At 33.9% G+C, this 18,979-nt stretch overlaps 1 protein-coding gene across 1 annotated transcript; it reads left to right on the top strand.

Moving 5' to 3' along the window:
* Positions 1 to 12,845: 12,845 nt before the first annotated feature.
* Positions 12,846 to 18,424, top strand: LOC108201181 (uncharacterized). The gene is made up of 10 exons (XM_064081966.1): positions 12,846 to 12,938; positions 13,025 to 13,064; positions 13,233 to 13,283; positions 13,453 to 13,503; positions 13,733 to 13,789; positions 14,011 to 14,079; positions 14,161 to 14,220; positions 14,329 to 15,696; positions 17,778 to 18,138; positions 18,229 to 18,424. Exons 7-10 carry the CDS (start codon positions 14,184 to 14,186, stop codon positions 18,422 to 18,424), a joined length of 1,962 nt encoding a protein of 653 aa, XP_063938036.1. The 5' UTR covers positions 12,846 to 12,938; positions 13,025 to 13,064; positions 13,233 to 13,283; positions 13,453 to 13,503; positions 13,733 to 13,789; positions 14,011 to 14,079; positions 14,161 to 14,183.
* The last annotated feature ends 555 nt before the right edge of the window (positions 18,425 to 18,979 follow it).

The raw sequence follows: 18,979 nt of genomic DNA, 5'->3' as shown, positions 1-18,979 counted from the left end.
AAAGATTATTTTGATATTTGCATAACTTACATAAAATTTAAATTCACTTAGAATCCTCTCCAATAGGACATTTTATTTAATTGATTCCGTCAAAAGTCAAATGGTCAAACTAGCACAAAAAGATTCTTCAAAATTATATTTATATCATATAAATATAAATGATACTCCTTGTTTACAAAAAGATTTTCAATATTTTTCTAAGGAGTATTCAAAGTTTTTACACCGCAATTTATCGGACGAGAAATATCGATTAATGGTATATTCTTGTTTTACAATTGCAAAAGCAAAATGCAAAAGAAGCTTGAAGAAGGAATATACATCCATTATATTCTTTAGAACACTCTTTTGACACTTATTTGAAAAGACAAAAATTTATTATTCAAGTCTTATATTTTTAAAGTAATTTATTCCCAACTATTCAATTTATTATTTTACGGAATAAATTATTTTAAACTCTCAAAATATTTCCTTCAAAATTCAAAATATTTTATCTTCAAGGATATATATTTCAAAGTGTTTACTCAAGTCAAAATATTAGCCAAAGTTCTGTTCAAACTCGCAAATGGCTAATCGTATTTTATTCAAACTTGGAGACCGGTTTTTATCGTTTTAAATCCAAATAAAATACTTCTACTTTCTAGAATGACTTGAAACTTGAGATGGATCATTTGAATAATGTTTTTGGTGCATAGTAAAATTTTCGTAATTTTCTGAGAAGTTTGGTCCGGACACTATTTTTTAGGGCTGACTGGGATCTTTGACTGGACGTTTGACCAAGTCAACATTGACCATAATTGACCAAAATTTCCAGATCACCATTTTCCAATATTCTATGATTTATCATATTTTTGGTGTAATTTATTGGAGGTTTCGAAAAATCGTCGCATTTAATAACGATACAAAGTTACGTTATTAATCAAATTCTCGGGAAGCGTGCTTGTCTTTTAGTGACACAACTCAGCTGAGATTTCTCCCATAAAGTTGTTTGTCTTATTATGCAAGTGGCAAACAAACACAACAAAACCACAATCCACACCTTTTCAATCTCCACCCTTTATTTTCCTTTCATCTCAACCATTCACTCCACCCACTTCCCTCTATAAATACCCACCTCCCACACACCAAATACTCCTAAGCTAAGAGCCAAGAAAGTGCTGAGATTTTTTGGAGTGTTCAAGATTTTCAAGTTTATACTCTCTCTCTTTAATACTTCATCTCCAAAACCTTCTCTTTCCTAAATATATATTCATATATACAAGGTTTTGATTCTCAAGCTCTAACCCACCAAGTTAGCTCACCCACAACCACTCCCAAGCCTCCATAGGGGCTGCCCAAGTTCGTCCAAGTGCCCAAAATCCGGCCGAACCTCCGGCGAATTTTTCCGGCGAACTTTTCCGGTCATCTCCCGTAAGTGGTTTCTTCTTAGCTTCTTATTTGTGTCTTAACCGACCATTTTGTTGCAGGACTTTGTACTTAAACTCTCTTCATCTTACAAGTTCTTCAACAAGGTTCTCTAAAAGAGACCAAAAGATCCGGATTTGTTCAAGATATAAAAGATATATATATATCTCTCTCTTTTTAAAGAGAACAAAGAAAGAACATCCGAGGAAGTACTCGATCTCTTCAAAGAGACAAAAGATTTGAACATAGTTTCAAGAGTACTTAATCTCTACAAGAGATTTGTGATAAAAGCATCGTCGTCCTTCCATCTATCACCTTAGTGTTGTGTGGAAGAAAGATTTACGACAAAAGAGCTTTTAATCACTATAGCTTCAAAAGCAAAGTTTAGCAACTTATTTGTTGTTATTATCTTGGCTAAACTTTGAGAAGCTAAAGAAAGCATATTCGATCCCGCACTAACTTAACTTTATTATCTCGGGAAAATATCGAATATTCCGAACTATTGTTCGAGGAAGCTTTCTATATCCTAAACTTCAAAGAGCACAACTCAAAGAGGCTAGCCACCCACATTTTATTTATCTTGGCTTTATCAAGTTGTGCAAGAAGTTAAAGAAAGGATATTTTACAATCTCCGAGATCTCTCATTATATCTCTAAACGGAGTTTTGTAAACCAAATATTCTTTGATCAACTTTTTGAATCAAAAGAAAAGAATACTTGTGTAGCCTTAAGCATATTTTGCTTAAAAGAAAAGGCTTGATTAATTACTCCCAACTCAACTATACTTGGAGTAATTAAACGTATACTTGATCTTATATTATAGATCCAAAGAAAGTATACTATACTTGACTATAATATTTATAACTTGAATATTATTGTCATCTCCGAGCTAGTACAGTAACATACTAGTTCAAAACTCATCTTTTATAACTTGTTTGTTTCGTAGATATTGTGTTCTAACTTTTGCAGTGAGGTGAAGTGAAGTGAGGTGATTCTTGTTCTAAGACCCAAGTCTTAGACGAACTAACGGGGACTTAGTCGTCTTCGCACCGTGAAGAAAAGAAAAGACCCAAGATCTAAGACCTAAGATCCAAGACCCGCAAAAGCTTAGGAATACAAAGACTACACCAAGGTTCTACACCGACTTTGAAGAAGTAACGGGGAGTTACGTTCTAAGATAAGTCAAGTAGAGTTTTTACATTTATTGTGAGGTTGTAACGGGTAGTTACGAACCAAGATAAATATTTGTAAGTTTAGATTGTAAAGGCTTCTCCGCCGGCTATAAGGAGTACATCTTTCTTATAGTGAAAAATCTCGAGTCCGGAGAGGAGCTCGGGGACTGGACTAGGGGTGAGAGAATCTATTAGAGGTTGCTCCATCGCGAACCAGGATAAAATCGACCGTGTGATATTTGCTCTTTACTTCCGCACATATAATTGCTAAACAACACGATAAAAATATTTAAAACTTGGAAAATATTTTTAAAAGGCAATTATAATTTTTAAATTGGATATTAAGCTATTCAACCCCCCTTCTAGCTTAATTTACGCCTTATTCAGGACCTAACAACTTCCAAACAATAACCCGTTTTCAATTTCAAGAGGAGTTTCTCACCAACAAGATCACCAAGCTTCGACGCATATCCGCAGGGAATCCGCTGCGAGGAATGCATGTGCATAATTGACTAGACAACAGAAGCAATACAACTACGACGATTTAAATAGAAAAGAGTTAAGAAGAACTAACAGGTTCATCCGAGAAGACATCTTCCTCAGTGACATACTTAATAAATTTCTCAACAATCAAACCCGATGATTCCATCACTAGGTCAAAAGCAGATTAATGATTAAATAATGAGAAACAATTAAAATTAATTGAGAGCTGTGTTAAGAGATGATACCTTAAATATCTTCACAATAGGCAGCAATGGTGGAAAAGAAGATGAAGAAGAAAATGGTATGGGTATTTACTCTAGGGCAGCCAACTGTTACCAAACAATAGAATTAATAGTGGCAATAAATCGTCTATTTTCAAAATATGAATGAGTGCAAACGTTTATACATATAACGTTGTTTGGGCTGCTTGTGCGTTAACAAGCCTTAGTCTCGGCCCAAGTCTGTTGAATAGTTATCAACGAGCCCACTCTAAACAACTGTACAACTGTAATACTTATCTATACTATACTATAAAAAGCCAACATAGGTTTAATTTGTAGTCGTACAAAATTTTGGTTAGTTTTTTTTGGTTTAGTCATGTTTTATTGAGTTACCCCATTTTACCCCTACTAAAAATATAAAGAATACTACTAACAATCAATCTCGTATTAGATTCCCAGCATTAGTTTACGAACAGCAGGAAAGAATATCACGAGGTCCAAGTATCACTGTCCCTCTCCATCACCAATACACGTTCGTCTTCTGTCTCTGTCTCCACCTCGGCGGGTGCTTGGATTAAACATTTGAAGCACACATAGGCAAAGAAGTAGCTCTTTTCCAAGCCTTAGTTTTACAAACAGCAGGAAAGAATATCACGGGGTCCAAGTATCACTGTCCCTCTCCATCACCAATACACTCGCATTCGTCTTCTGTCTCTGTCTCCACCTCGGCGGGTGCTTGGATTAAACAGTTGAAGCACACAGAGGCAAAGAAATAGCTCAAAGAGGTAAACTTAATAGTTTTTTCAGTTCTAATTGTTGTTTTGGAAAAACTTACAAGATGCTCGAGTAATTACCTATGATAACTACTTATTTGGTTTTTGGTTTTTTGAGTTTTAATTGTTGTTTTAGAGACACTTACAAGAGAGAGAGAGAGAGAGAGAGAGAGAGAGAGAGAGACAGTAAGGAGATTAATTAATTAGGGCTGTTTAGAAATAATACTACTACACTGCTAATCTAGTAGACAGATGGAGTGGGAAAGTGATTGTGTGTGGTGTGTGTGTTTAGGTGTCGAAAAAGCAGGGAGGATTAGACATGCCGCCAAATCCTGTGATTGTTTCTACTGCCCCATAATAATTGCTTCCTTTAATTACACTATTATTCTGTACATGCGAGGAATTGTGTAAAAGGAAAATAGATGGAAAAAGAGTTTTCGCCTTGGACTTCTTTCGGAAAATAAATCATTCGAGAATATATTGGAAACTTTCGTTTAAAGTCCATTTGTAACGCCTGTAATATTTGACTTATATTGTAACGCCTGTAATATTTGACTTATATATATTACAGTATTTCATTTTGGTGATATATTAAAATTCGTGTTTTAATTGCCAAACTATGTGAATTTGACTCGTTTATCGTTACGTGACTTTTGTATGTCGTTATAATGTACTTATATGACTTTTGGTGAATAATTCTCGCTACGCGATTAAATAATATTACTAGTTGCGACGGTTTTGACTTTACATTAATAAATGTGATCGTTGTCGTTACCCGATTAAATAATAGTAGAGATATATGCGATTTAGTGATATTTGATAAATTGCGAGTAGCCGATAAACTTTAACTTGTAAAATAGCGTTTCATTGTATATATTTTTCTCGAGATTTTACGTGTATTATATTCGTGTTTTATATTTATGAGAAATGTGACTATTAGAGCTTTACTTGTAATATTTCTTTTAAAATTCATTTCTTGTCCAAAATTTGTGAAAACTATTTTATTAAACTTCTAAAATCTCATATTATTTGTGATATTAATTTCATGATTTATCGATTTGTACTTTAATTATCAAAACTCTTTCTTTTAATACTCTTTTAATCACACTTTTATTAATTATCAAAAGACTACATTACCCTTGCATGCATTTTACACTAACACTTGAGGAAAGGACAAGCTAGTCATTTCTACACCCACTACCACTTTTCTAGTCAAAAGAGGGGTCAAAGCAAGCATATAGCTCCACTTGTCACACCCCCTTTCACCCACCAAAACCCTCATCTCACTCCACTCTCTCTCATTTCTCTCATTTCTCTCTACTCTCTTCTCTCCCTCTCGGCTGAATCTCTAAACCCTCCCCTCTCTCCACCATTTTCTTCCATTCTTTTTCATTTCAAGCTTTTGGAGGCCAAGACTTTCACTCTCTAAGCTTGCATCTTCACTTGAGGTTAGAAACTTGTAATGCATGTTGATTTGGAGCCGAAATGGGGCTTTGATCCTTGTGGATTTAGAGTCACCATTTTGGAGGTTCCTATATGATGATCTTGATGTGTTTTTGGTGAGGTTTTACATCTCATTTTAGCCAAAAAGCACTTGTTCATCACCCTCGGCAATGAACTCAAAGAGAGCCGAGGGAATGGTTTGGTTTTTTTGAAGTTTTGATGGTTTTTGAGTTTGGTTTCTTGTATATTCGAAGGGTGTGATGCTTTGGTAAGAATTTGGTGTGATTTCAGCCCTTGCATGTTAGTATTTTGATGTTATATGATGAGATTAAGCTATGTATAAGAAACTCTAGTGATGCATGTTGCTTTAAGTGAAAACCGTATGCAATATCATGAAATTGAACTTTGTATGTGATTTTTGAGTAATGCATGCTATGATTCTTGTGAGATATGGTTAGTTCTTAACATATATGATAGTTTAAAATGATGAATAATAGTTATTTGTGAGAATTACCATGTGTTACAACCGAATTTATGCATATATATATGCCCCTGAAATTCTGCTCTGTTTTACCTCTATATATGCCTCGGTTTTGTGCTCTTGGATGGTTAAATTTTGTAATATCTTGCCTTGTGTGACTAGTCAGTAGGTGTATGAATATTGTAGCATAGGATTGTGGCTTGGTTTGTTGGTTTGAGGAGTTTTGAAGGGTGTTAAGGTGGAAGGAGACACACACACACCATGGCAGATTTTTGCACCTTAGAAACCATGAGAAATAGATGTGTCATGCTTAGGCCCTCATAGGCCCAAGTCTCCTGGAGTTGGGACTTGATGTATACAAGTCTCCAGTAGCCATAAAAGTCATAAAAACCATCATTTACATAGATGCACACACACATCTTTGAGTATAGGGCAGAACAGGGCATTTTAAGATTAATTGTGTCCTTGAGTGGTTAACACCTTGTCAATGATGAGGCCCTCATGGGGCCTTGATTTAGATGAGCTCAGGGAAGTATTAGGAAGCTATTTGAGTCATTGGATTGGTGTAGTGAGTGAGTTTAGTGAGTCTCAAGTTGGTAAGTTCATGGCAGTCCCCACAGCAGGGCAGGGTGCTCTGTGCCAACTTTGTTTAGAGGCCCAAGGAGGCCTGAGCAAGGCCTTAGTGTCATTCCAAGTGCACAACTTAGATTTAAGTCTTAAGTATCCAGTAGAGTCACAATTTCACCAAGGCACATAGTGGAAACACTTGTTTTTGCCAAAACCCCCAAGAGGTGCCAAACTGCCAAGGCAGAATGGTCACTTTGGTACACTAGTTTTTAGAGACTCATATAGGCAAGGACTTTGAGTCACACCACTTCATAATATTAGTTTAAGATTGTGTCAACCTTTAGAAATTGATTTGGAGTCAATACCCTAAGTGGAGATGCCTCATTTCCACTAAAGAACACAAGTGTCACACATGGAGTCACATTCTAGTACCAACTTCGGGTGCATTGCATTTTAGTGTGTCATCAGTGAGGCCTTGACCTCATATTGAGTCCATGAGTTAGTTTTAAGTCATATTAGATAGTGCAAGTTAGTTTAAGTCAATTCACTTAGTGTAGATGCATTCTTTTACCAAGGCACTCCAAGTGTCGCCAAGGTAAGCATACTAGTGGGTCACTTAGGTTGCACTTCACTTGTAAGTCTTGGGTAGTGGGGCACAAGTGTGCCTTACTATTAATTAGTAAATGGAGGTCAGTAGAATATAGTTAGGAGGTATTGGTCTTAGACCTTATGTGCTACTTGATTAAATGCTTAATTGACTTAGGAATAATTAGAGATATTAAGTAATATAAGTTAAGCAACTAAATGCCATGCTTTACTTGTTATGTGCATTACTTGATGATTATGTTACTTGTTTTAATTAAGTTTAAGTGTATATTTAATATATATGTATATATATTTATTTATATATATGTATATACATTTATACGCGAAAGGGTAGTTAGTGACGAGGATACTATTAATTATAGGTGCAAGTAGGAGGCCAGGCAAGGAACCCCTAGAAGCATCTATACAAGAGTTCAGTAAGCTTTATCTAGGCAAGTGAAACTCTTCCTTTATACTTGCTTGATAATTGTATACCCTGTGAACGTTGAATTACTGTTTACTTAGAACTGAATTACCTCATCACCCCTTATGATCATGACTTTGGATTCCAATAATACCCTTCATACTTGAATTACCTTTTTCATATAATATCACCTTACAACCACATGATTATACTCCAATAGTCCCTTGATGAATAAAGAGAACTTGATACCCCACATTAAACTGAATTATCTCATTTGGAACCCTGATCTTAATAACATCCTTTACTTTTGAAAGATCACTTGTATTTTGAAAACACCCTTGCTTATAACTTGTCTTTGATCAAGACCCCTTTTTGAAAATGAATTGATTTGAAATGACCTTAAAAGGAATTGGTTAATATTTTACTTAAGACTGAGGCGCCAGTCAATTATTGCAACATCAGTAGCGGGGAGCCTGATGTCTGTTTATGGCCAATGTGTGCCGAGGATCCTCCCTGGTTGAATCACTTTATGTGGTTCGGAGCTTGGTGTGGGCTGATCACCCCTCAATGCTCGTAGCGCTGTGTGTTTCCAATTCCAATAAATTGATATCCCACATTGCACCTTTACTTGTGTTTATACCTTGTGATATCCGTTGTTGCTTTTGCACTTGATATATTGCATATTGTGAACTGTTTTATTTACTGCTTTCACTTGCTGAGCTTTATGCTCATATATATATTGTTGTTGTTATAACCCTTCAGTGAAACCCGAGAATGGCCCGATTCAAGCAGACCGCACGTAAATCAACCTCAGGCAACGGGATTGCTTACCGCCGTATGATGGAGCAGGTTGGGAACTCGTAGTTCCCTAGTGGTTATCTTTTGAACTTTTGGGATTTAAAAACTGTAGTAATGACTTAGACTTAATTTGGATTCTTTTTGGGTTGTAATAACTTTAGTTGTTGTTCATACTCATTCCTGGTGATCCGGGGATTGTGGATTTAAACTTGTAGATTAATATTTTATAATTCCGTAGTTTAATTATCTTCGTATTATGCATGCTTTAGTCGGTTATTTATGTTGGGTCCGTCACACCATTTTTTCATATATTTTTGAAGTACTTCAACCATGTTAATATAATAATACAAATGTACAGTTTGTAGATAGACCAGTTTCCACCTAGCAACATCACCTGGACAATAATGTAGGAGGAAGGTGTATATTGTCAATGACAGATAAGCTAGGATTATATCTCGAGCCACTTGGATTTGCACAAGCTAACACTGAAGTTCTTGCATTGAGGGAAGCGATGATCCCCGCCTTCGCTATTGACTGTTTGTTGTTCCATCACCTAGGAAGTTGAACCCCGAATATTACGAATAGTATATATATAGAAGTGATGGTCTAGGAAATTATACTGATGAGTAGTGTTTTAGTTGTATAGAAATTCATGACTATGCCTAAATCATAAAGTCAGTTAAATGTGTAAACAGGTAGATAAGTGTACCTCATGTAACATGCTCCTTGCATTTTCTGACATCTTGTCAAATTTATCAATACAACAAGTGCCTTTATCACTTAAAAGTTAAAACTAAGGCTCCACTCTCTTTCTGCATATTATAAATGCCTTTGTCTATGCTGTGTATTTGCTGAGTTCTTTCTTTAGTCCGAGTTTATTTTCAGCTGGGTTTTGTGTTGAGTTGAGTCAAGTATTGTAGTCATCGGGTCATAGTTTTTGCTGGTGTTTTGTAGTCTGAGTACACATAGCCGAGTTGTAGCTCTCCGATCTTCATACCCTGCTCTGCTTTCTTCTTGCACTGAGTCGAGTCTGTAGTTTGATCGAGTCACTTGTTTTGAGTTGCTGGTTTTTGAGTTTGTTGTGAGTCGGGGTTGTAGCTGTCTGTTCTTTTCATTTTCTGGGTCACCCACCAAGCCAGCCAAGCAGCAAGACGCTGTTGGATTGTTTTTGTTTTATTTTTATGTACTAGCCTTTAACCCGTGCGAAGCACGGGCGGGTATAAAATTCGTAATTTATTAATTATAATTTAAATTTTAACATCATCTTATTAGTATTTTAGTATTAATGAATTAGATTTTAACCAGATTATATTTACCAACTGATTACATTTTTTGGTCGACTACGAATTATACCAATATCGGTTTATTATATATAGTATATAAATATTATATAAATTATATTTAAAAGAATAATGGTGGAGTTTTTTAATCTTGTATTACATCACAAGTGTTTGTAATTTGAACGGTATAAAACTCTTTAATATCGTAAGAGTAGGAGAAGTCTACATGTGACTGACCAACTTGTAGTTATAAAGGAGATGACCAAACCAAAATTTTGTACGACTACAAATTAAACCTATGTTGGCTTATTATATTATAGTATAGATTACCGAGTTGAAGTGGAATTATGCAGAGTTGTTGGCTGATTTCTTGTTTCATGTAGTTCTGGTAACTTGTGGTTAGTAGCTATGTATTCTGTGAGTTTTTATTTCCGATTATTTAGTCTAAATTCTGCATTAAATTAATTCCTAAGCAACACCAGTTTAATTATTGTCAAGTACTGTAGTCACCGGGTTATAGTTGGTGCTGGTGTTTTGTAGTCTGAGTACACATAGCCGAGTTGTAGCTCTCCGATCTTCATACCCTGCTCTGCTTTCTTCTTGCACTGAGCCGAGTCTGTAGTTTGATCGAGTCACTTGTTTTGAGTTGCTGGTTTTTGAGTTTGTTGTGAGTCGGGGTTGTAGCTGTCTGTTCTTTTCATTTTCTGGGTCACCCACCAAGCCAGCCAAGCAGCTAGACGCTGTTGGATTGTTTTTGTTTTATTTTTATGTATTACCGAGTTGAAGTGGAATTATGCAGAGTTGTTGGCTGATTTCTTGTTTCATGTAGTTCTGGTAACTTGTGGTTAGTAGCTATGTATTCTATGAGTTTTTATTTCCGATTATTTAGTCTAAATTCTACATCCTAGGTTAAAAGTAAAAGATTGCGAATATTAATAAATAATCTCCGTGGATCGATATCTCAAATACTAAAACAAAGATTGTGGGCTATAACACAAAAAGTATATTATTTTCCTTATAAATATAATTTATAATTAATTAAAACAATTTACTTTTAAGGGAGCATCTAAATATAGAAGTTAATGTGGCATGTGTGAAGCTATCTGTCAATACACTTATAATTAAATACAATTAGTCTAATGTCTTAAGATTCTTAGCAATTGAACACACAGATAATTGAATGCTTGCCTGTTTGTAGCACGAAAATGTAATCACAAAAGTTAGGTAGGCCCTTTACACTTAAAATCAATGAAAAAAAAGTTAAATCATTCTTTATTAAATGTAAGAAGTGAATTTATAATGGACTTGAACATAAATATAAATATATAAGTAGGAAGTCCAAAACGTAATTAAAGTCCTGTTCAAGACAATTAAAAATGGTCCACAATTGCACAAACAACCTCAAATGAAAATAGGATATTGTGCTCAACTATTATTCTAGATCATCAAATTTACAGATAATCAGGGGCGGACGCACAGCTAGATAAGAGGGTGCCCAGGAACCCACTTGGGCCGGGCTTAAAGAATGATGTGTAGTAAAAATAATTCTGAAACTCATTAAAATTTTAACAAGGAACCCACCTATTGACTTGCCCAACCCAATATAAGTAGATGATTTGCTTTCGGTATAAAAAAGCCTTGAGAAAATAATACAGTCAACATAGAAAGGGCAAGGAGCTTAACATGTTAAAACTAATACTTATCTCCAATAATTCAATTAATGTGTATCTCAGGTACTCATCTAACTGTCTCTACCATTGTTTTATGCTGTATATAATCATATTACTGCATTTTTTTATTTTAACACTTATATTAGGAACCCACTAGAAAAAATTCCTGGGTCCGCCACTGCAGATAATCCTATGGCGTTGTAAACTAAACCGAAAGGATTATCTCCCACTCAAGAGTGGAGACCTTACACCTGTTATTCCAAATAACATATTGCGAAATACCAGTGGGTTATGTTGCTATTCCGATAAAAAATGCAGAGGTATGGAATCACATTTTGTTACTACTTATCACCATGTTGTTGTGTTTACATTTTGATTTGTTGTAATTTTATCTACATGTTGAAAGTTGTTAAAAATTTGTTAAAAAGTTGTTTTTTTAAAATAGACATTTTCAACTGTATTTTCAATTTAGGCATTCTTGTGTGTGGAAAACCTATGTTAGATGTGACACATATTTGCATTTATGGTTTTTTCACTTTTTGCTATATGCTTATCAGGTTAATGGAACACGATGAGGAGCGTTGGAAAAAATTCAAAGAATACCAGTGGAAACGTTTACGTGATATTGAAGAACATGTATTTTGTACAATATATATAAAAAAATTAACTTTTACAAATGTAGTTGGTTGCCACTTTTGAATCATAACCTCTGAAATGTTTTGAATGCATTGAAGAGCGTCCCGAAGATGACGGATTTGGAAATTTTAGCTGGGAAACGCAAGATTAAATTGCAAGCTGGTTTGTTTTTGTCAATATTCATCTAGCTTTCTTTTAAAAGTTGGATTTGTCAATATAAAATAAAATATGTTGTCAGTATTTAGCCCACCCGTTAAATGGTTAAATATTATTACACAATTTTTATTTAATCTCTTTAATGTGAAATATTTGAAATTTGTTTAAATAGGAAGCCGACATAATGTATCCAAGAACTACTCGCATGTGGTCAGTAATTATAACACAGTGACACGTATGTTGATTTATATTAACTTTTTTAATATTTTTCCTTTTGTGTTGAGGTTATGGTTATACAATTAAAATGAGGTTAATAATTGTTGTGTTCACGTGATAGCTCTGCCTGTAACGTCTGAAACATTGGACAATATGGAGTCTGAAATTAGCAAGAAACAACACCAACACACCCAGAAACGAAGGGTAAAAGACAAAGCAAAAGTATAAAATATTGTGTTCCTTCATCTTAAAAGATTAACACATTTGCCTTTAAATGATGCTAATCTTTTGAATTTATATTATAATTAGGAAAGGACTGGCAAAAAGGATGATTTGAACTTGAACAGAAGTTTGTCAAACTCTGAATATTTAAGAAATATTGAATCTGAAGCTAGGAAGAAACAGGAAGAGCGCAACAAGAAACGAAGGGAAAAATACAGAGCACAAGTATAAAATACTATGTTCCTTAATGTTAAAACATGATTTCTTTTGCCTTTATATGTTGTTAACCTTTTAATTTTATATTATCATTAGAAAGAGGCTTCCAAACAGGATGGTTTGAATTTGGAGATTGAAGCTAGGAAGAAACATGATCAACGCAACCAGAAGCGACGGGCAAAATACAAAGCCCAAGTATAAAATGATATGTTCCTTGATATTAAAATATGCACATTTTTGCTTTGTCTAATGCTAACTTCTTTATTTTTCATTACAAGTAGAAACAGACTGCTGGAAAGGACAATGCAATTTTATCCCCAGGTGTGTCATTAGTAAATGTATGAATATATGCATTGTTCTGGGGAATGATACATTTACCCTTAAAAGTCATATTGTAGTTATTAATTAGCATTATTGCAATGTATATATTAAACTAAAGCACAAAATTGGTAACATTTTTCTTAATTTTAGTTTGGTTAACTTTTCTAGATGAACAACGGGAAGCGCGGAACAAGAAAAGGCGTTCACAATATCAAAATGGTACCTTTATTTGTGAGAGTTTTAGCATTAGCTTTTTAATTTAATTCCTATATGATTTAGCTTTTTAATTTAATTCCTCTATGATTATTCGAGTGCGTGGTACTAATATTAAAGTAAAGCACAAAGTTGGTAACATATTTCTTAATATTTGTTTGGTCACCTTTTGTAGCTGAACAACGGGAAACACAAAACAAGAAAAGACGTTCACAATATCAAAATGGTACCTTCATTTGTGAATTCCTATTTTTACACCGACACTCCTCTATATTTCAACTGGTATTGTTGTGAAGTGTTTATATTTTATTGTCAGATTTCTGTTTATAAAACTATGGTAAATCCAGAAATATTTATGTATATAGAAATAAGAGTTTTGCTGCATACTTTATAAATGACATACTGCGTTTTCAAATTATCTGACATGATGATGATTTTACAATTGCAATATATAGTTGGTACAGAGAAAAGAGAAGAACGCAAGAACAAACGACATCAGGCGTATCGAAAAGGTATATTTCTGTTTTGCTTTTCCATTAGAGTTTATATTATATTTTAAACAAGTGATTTTGATGATTGATTGGATGACTCACATTCTTTAACCATACTTATTAATGTTTATTTCAAATATCCCGAGTAATCATATGAAATGTATGAATGCAATAATAACATTGGTTATTGTATGTCATTTTTTAAGTAAAGGCTCTTATGCAAGCATAAATAAACTATGCAGAGAATGAAGAACACAATGTGGAATGTGATGCTTCTAAAGTAATTGTCAGGACTCCTCAAAAGTTTGCAGGTTGTTTGAGCTATCTGAATATTTAAATGGATAATTACGAAACAATTGTTTTTAAACATATATATATATATCTTATTGCAGCTTTACCATTAGTGAGTAAGAGGATGAGGACCAAGATAAAATCGAACAAGGCAAAATTTGGTAATCTCGAATTTGACTTTTGTATAAATTATGATATAGTAGAATGCTTATGGCATGTCTCACATGTTTATCAAACATGTTTGTGATTTCAATGTATTTATGATGCAGCATCGAGCAATTTAATACTTGATATAGGAAGTGCGGATAAAATTTGTTGTCACTACGGGGCTTTGATGTGGAGGTTTGAGCAAACAGAGAAGGAATACCTGTCGAAATCAAATAAGTTTTCTTTGTGTTGTGGCAATGGAAAGGTGCGCTTGCCACTATTACGAGAGACTCCTTCTGAGTTGAAAGCATTACTAGATCGGAGTAATCCTAAAAGAACTATGTTCCAAAATAACATCCGGATGTACAACAACGCATTCGGGTTTACTTCTGTTGGGGCTAATATGGATAAAAGTATTAATAATGGGCGTGGACCTTTTGTTTATCGTATTCATGGTGTACTTTACCATCAAATAGGTTCATTGTTTGCTGAAGAATCCAAGAAGCCAGTTTTCTCGCAAATATATATGTACGATAAACAGGAACAGGTTAGCAAGCGTATGAATTTTCCCAATTCTGAAGAATCCCTTGATAGTGAAATAACAGAATGCCTATCTGTGATGTTGCACCGAGTGAATGCTTTGGTGGATATATATAGACAAGTTCGAGATAGATACAAAGAATCAGAAGTAATTCCAGGAAAGTTGCGTTTAATTGCAAATAGGGACACAGATGGTCGAGAAAGTAATGTTCCAACCAATGCCTACGACTTTGCAGGTTTAGTTGCAAACAGTAATCTAGCAGATGATAGGGATATAGTTGTACACCCTCATGATGGATTTCTTCATAGGATTTCAGTACTCCATCCATGTTATATGTCCCTCCAGTACCCGCTTCTATTCCCGTGGGGTGAAGATGGTTTCAGAATTGATATCTTACATTCAGGGGTAAGTGAAAAATCAGGAAATAAAAGAGATGTGGTTACCATCAGAGAATATTATTGTTACAGACTTCAATACAGAGATGCGGAAGGGCATACCTTAATTGGCGGGGGGCGGTTATTCTTGCAGTTTGTGGTTGATGCATGGGCATGTATTGAACATACTAGGCTTACATGGGTCTTAACACACCAAACAATATTGAGGTCTGATCTATATAACAATGTTGTTGATTCTGTTAATAAAGGAGATACTAATGCTTCTACAATTGGAAAACGGATTGTATTGCCATCCTCATTTACAGGTAGCCCCCATTACATGCAACAAAATTATCAAGATTGTATGGCTATTTGCAGAAAATTCGGAAGCCCGGATCTGTTCATTACATTCACATGCAATCCACAGTGGCCAGAAATCAAGGAGTATTGTGATAAGGTGCCACACTGTATCCCAGCCGATAGGCCCGATGTTATGGCTAGAGTGTTCAAGATTAAGCTTGAATTGCTTCTAGAAGATTTGACAGATAACCATGTTCTTGGAAAAGTCATTGGAGGTAATAATTTATTTCAAGCAGTGTATGGTTTTTATATTTTCCTTTCATTTCATGTGTCCTTACAAGTGTGCTAATTGATGCAACTGTAAATTTTTAGTATGAATTGACTATTCTTATGATGCAAATATAAATTATAATATGACTTAATCATTCTTATGCCTCAGCTGTTTTGCATTTTAATATGTAGGTGAATATATAAGTTTAGTTGTCCAGCAAACTAGAACAACGGTGTCCTGATTTAACAGCATGTTTTCTTCACATGACTAATTTTATGATTTTAACTGTTTGAACTTAAGGTATAATCCTGACAAAAAAAAACTTAAGGTATAATCTTATGATTTTAGAAAAGACCAGGTAACATTCTTACACTCATAACACTACAAATAGAAGCAAACCCCTTACTACATTTCATCAGCATTTCATTGCAGTACCACTACACAGCAATGACTCTAATGAATCGACTATTCTTATGATGCAAATATAAATTATAATATGACTTAATTAATCTTATGCCTCAGCTGTTTTGCATTTTAATATGTATGTGAATATATAAGTTTAGTTGTCCAGCAAACTAGAACAACGGTGTCCTGATTTAACAGCATGTTTTCTTCACATGACTGTATAATTTTATCACTAACCTGCCTTAATTTTCAGGGAACAGGTTGAGCAACATCACAATACTATTTAAATGATATCAAAAATAGAGGTGAAGGCATAATCCATGTATTAACCTAAATCCCTATATACGAAAAAGATATGGTAGGTAAGCACATACTATTAAATTATAAGTTACATACTCTCCCTTTAATGTATTCCTTACTTCTTTTATCACCTATTTAAATTAAAAGTTACATACATATCTATTATAAATAAATATTGATATTATTTATATTATTATTATTTATTTTCCCACTCACATATTATATATTTAATTTTATTAATTAATTGTTGTTGATCTGTTTGTACCGAATCGAGATACAATTGTTTCAATCTATCATCCCTGAACAACCAATGCTATTAACCTTACATTTTCATGTACATAGTTTACTGATGGTTCTTACAGTTAGAGACAAAATAAAACACCTTTTATTGCTACCTTTTTCGTTGAGCTCTGTACTATGAAGGGTGATCCTAGAACCTCTTTAGAAGTGGAGGTGTGTGTTTCAAATAAAGGCACCAGTTTGGTCCATCATTTAGATGTGAGATTGTTTTTACTGTTTGACTTAGGATATTCTTTCGGGAAATGACAAGCAAGAGTATATGGGATTCTCATTTAGTTAATAAAATAGTACTGTAAAAAAAATAGAACTAGGTTTGCTAATTTCAAACCATCAGCCCCTGTGCCTCAGTTTCACATTTAATTATTGTAGAAAATGAAACATCACCAGAGGAGTCATGGCATTTTTTATTAAAATTTGTTTTCCTTCCTTATACTAGAGCCATATCTTTTGTGATATGATATACAATATCTTAATGTCTATAGTACTTTCGGTTCTTTTTGTCAAATTTAGCTATAAAAACAAACTAATTATGCCTCACCTAATAGAGGTGAAGGCATAATCCATGTATTAAACTAAATCCCTATATACGAAAAAGATATGGTAGGTAAGCACATACTATTAAATTATAAGTTACATACTTTCTCTTTAATGTATTCCTTGCTTCTTTTATTACCTATTTAAATTAAAAGTTACATACTTATCTATTATAAATAAATATTGATATTATTTATATTATTATTATTTATTTTCCCACTCACATATTATATATTTAATTTTATTAATTAATTGTTGTTGATCTGTTTGTTACCGAATCGGTATACAATTCATTAGAGTTATATATAGAGGTTAAAGGATCTTATAATGTAATAATACTAAATTAAAACCTCTAAGGCATACAATTTTACGAAAAATGGAATACTTTATACCAAATATAAAAGATAAACTCCTATTATCAATGTCAAAAACACAGATAATGGGCAAATATAAAAGTTTAGGATGATTTTCCTTTTAAATTTTCTATTTGAAGAATAAATTATTGTCATAAATGTTCACTCACTCGTGATTATGTTTCCTTTGCAGTTGCATATACCATTGAATTTCAGAAAAGGGGCTTACCCCATGCACATATAATTGTGTGGCTTGAGCAATCTGACAAGTGTCACTCAACTGATGACATTGACCAGTTAATATGTGCTGAAATTCCTGACAAAGAAAGTGATGAAATCGGGTATGATGTTGTTTCAAGGCATATGATCCATGGCCCATGTGGAGCATACAACATAGAGTGCCCGTGCATGAAGGATGGAAAATGTACCAAATACTATCCGAAAGAATTCACAAATGAAACTACAATTGACTCCAATGGTTATGCAGTCTACAGACGTCGGGATGACAAGCATACTATACACTTCAAAGAAAAAGATATTGAAATTGACAACAGGTTCTTATTTTACATATTAGTAATTGAATAGAACTGTATGGGTTGTAATTCTACCTACCTAACTTATTTCTATTGTATATCAATCTCCAGGTTTGTTGTTCCATACAACAGGGGGCTTCTTGTGAAGTATCAGGCTCATATAAACATTGAATGGTGTAATCAAGGGCGTTTGATCAAGTATATGTTTAAATACGTGAATAAAGGTCCAGACAGAGCAACTGTCGTTGTTCAGACAGCTGATGCTGTAGTTACCAATGACACTAAACAAAATGTCAATATTAATTGATGTGCTTAAAATATTACTTTTTTAAATCGCAAGCGCACGATCTTCGTTTTAATATTTATGATTCGTCCACAAAGATTAAAATCATTTTTCGCAAATCCTTAATAATTAACCTAGGCGAATTAGAACAAATTTTGAAGAGGGTTTGTTTTAAAAACTAATCTTTATGATTATAAAAAGAAATACAAAACTTAAAGTTAAAACCCAACTAAATCACTCAGCAGCTAATAAATCGATTGAATTTAGAACTTAAAAACAAAACCAAAAAAAAAGCAACTAACGCAAAACCGATCCATAGTAACCAATTACTGTAACAAATACTCGCAAGCATCCAAACTCAATACAGGGACCTACTTGGCTACTTAGCTAATCGAAATAGTCTTAATACACAACATATATAACTTAAACAAGAAAACACGACCTCGACTCGATACATAACAAACTGGCGAAATGATAGCTACAAATAAAAGCACAAAAAAAAAACTCAGAACTCAGTTTAAAGAAGCAGGACACTGAACTCAGCATTTAACTCGGACGACTCAGCCAACAGAAACTAAA

Source organism: Daucus carota, chromosome 7 (assembly GCF_001625215.2).
Source record: "Daucus carota subsp. sativus chromosome 7, DH1 v3.0, whole genome shotgun sequence".
Taxonomy (NCBI): Eukaryota; Viridiplantae; Streptophyta; class Magnoliopsida; order Apiales; family Apiaceae; genus Daucus; species Daucus carota.
The sequence above is the reverse complement of the archived record's forward strand: the minus strand, read 5'-3'. Positions and strand labels throughout refer to the sequence as shown.

Bases quoted from the DNA above. Each gene is read 5' to 3' on its own strand.
- LOC108201181 (XM_064081966.1), top strand. From the start codon at position 14,184: ATGAGGACCAAGATAAAATCGAACAAGGCAAAATTTG. The intron at 15,697-17,777 runs GTAATAATTTAT...TTTCCTTTGCAG, and splicing joins TCTTGGAAAAGTCATTGGAG to TTGCATATACCATTGAATTT. The intron at 18,139-18,228 runs GTTCTTATTTTA...ATCAATCTCCAG, and splicing joins GATATTGAAATTGACAACAG to GTTTGTTGTTCCATACAACA.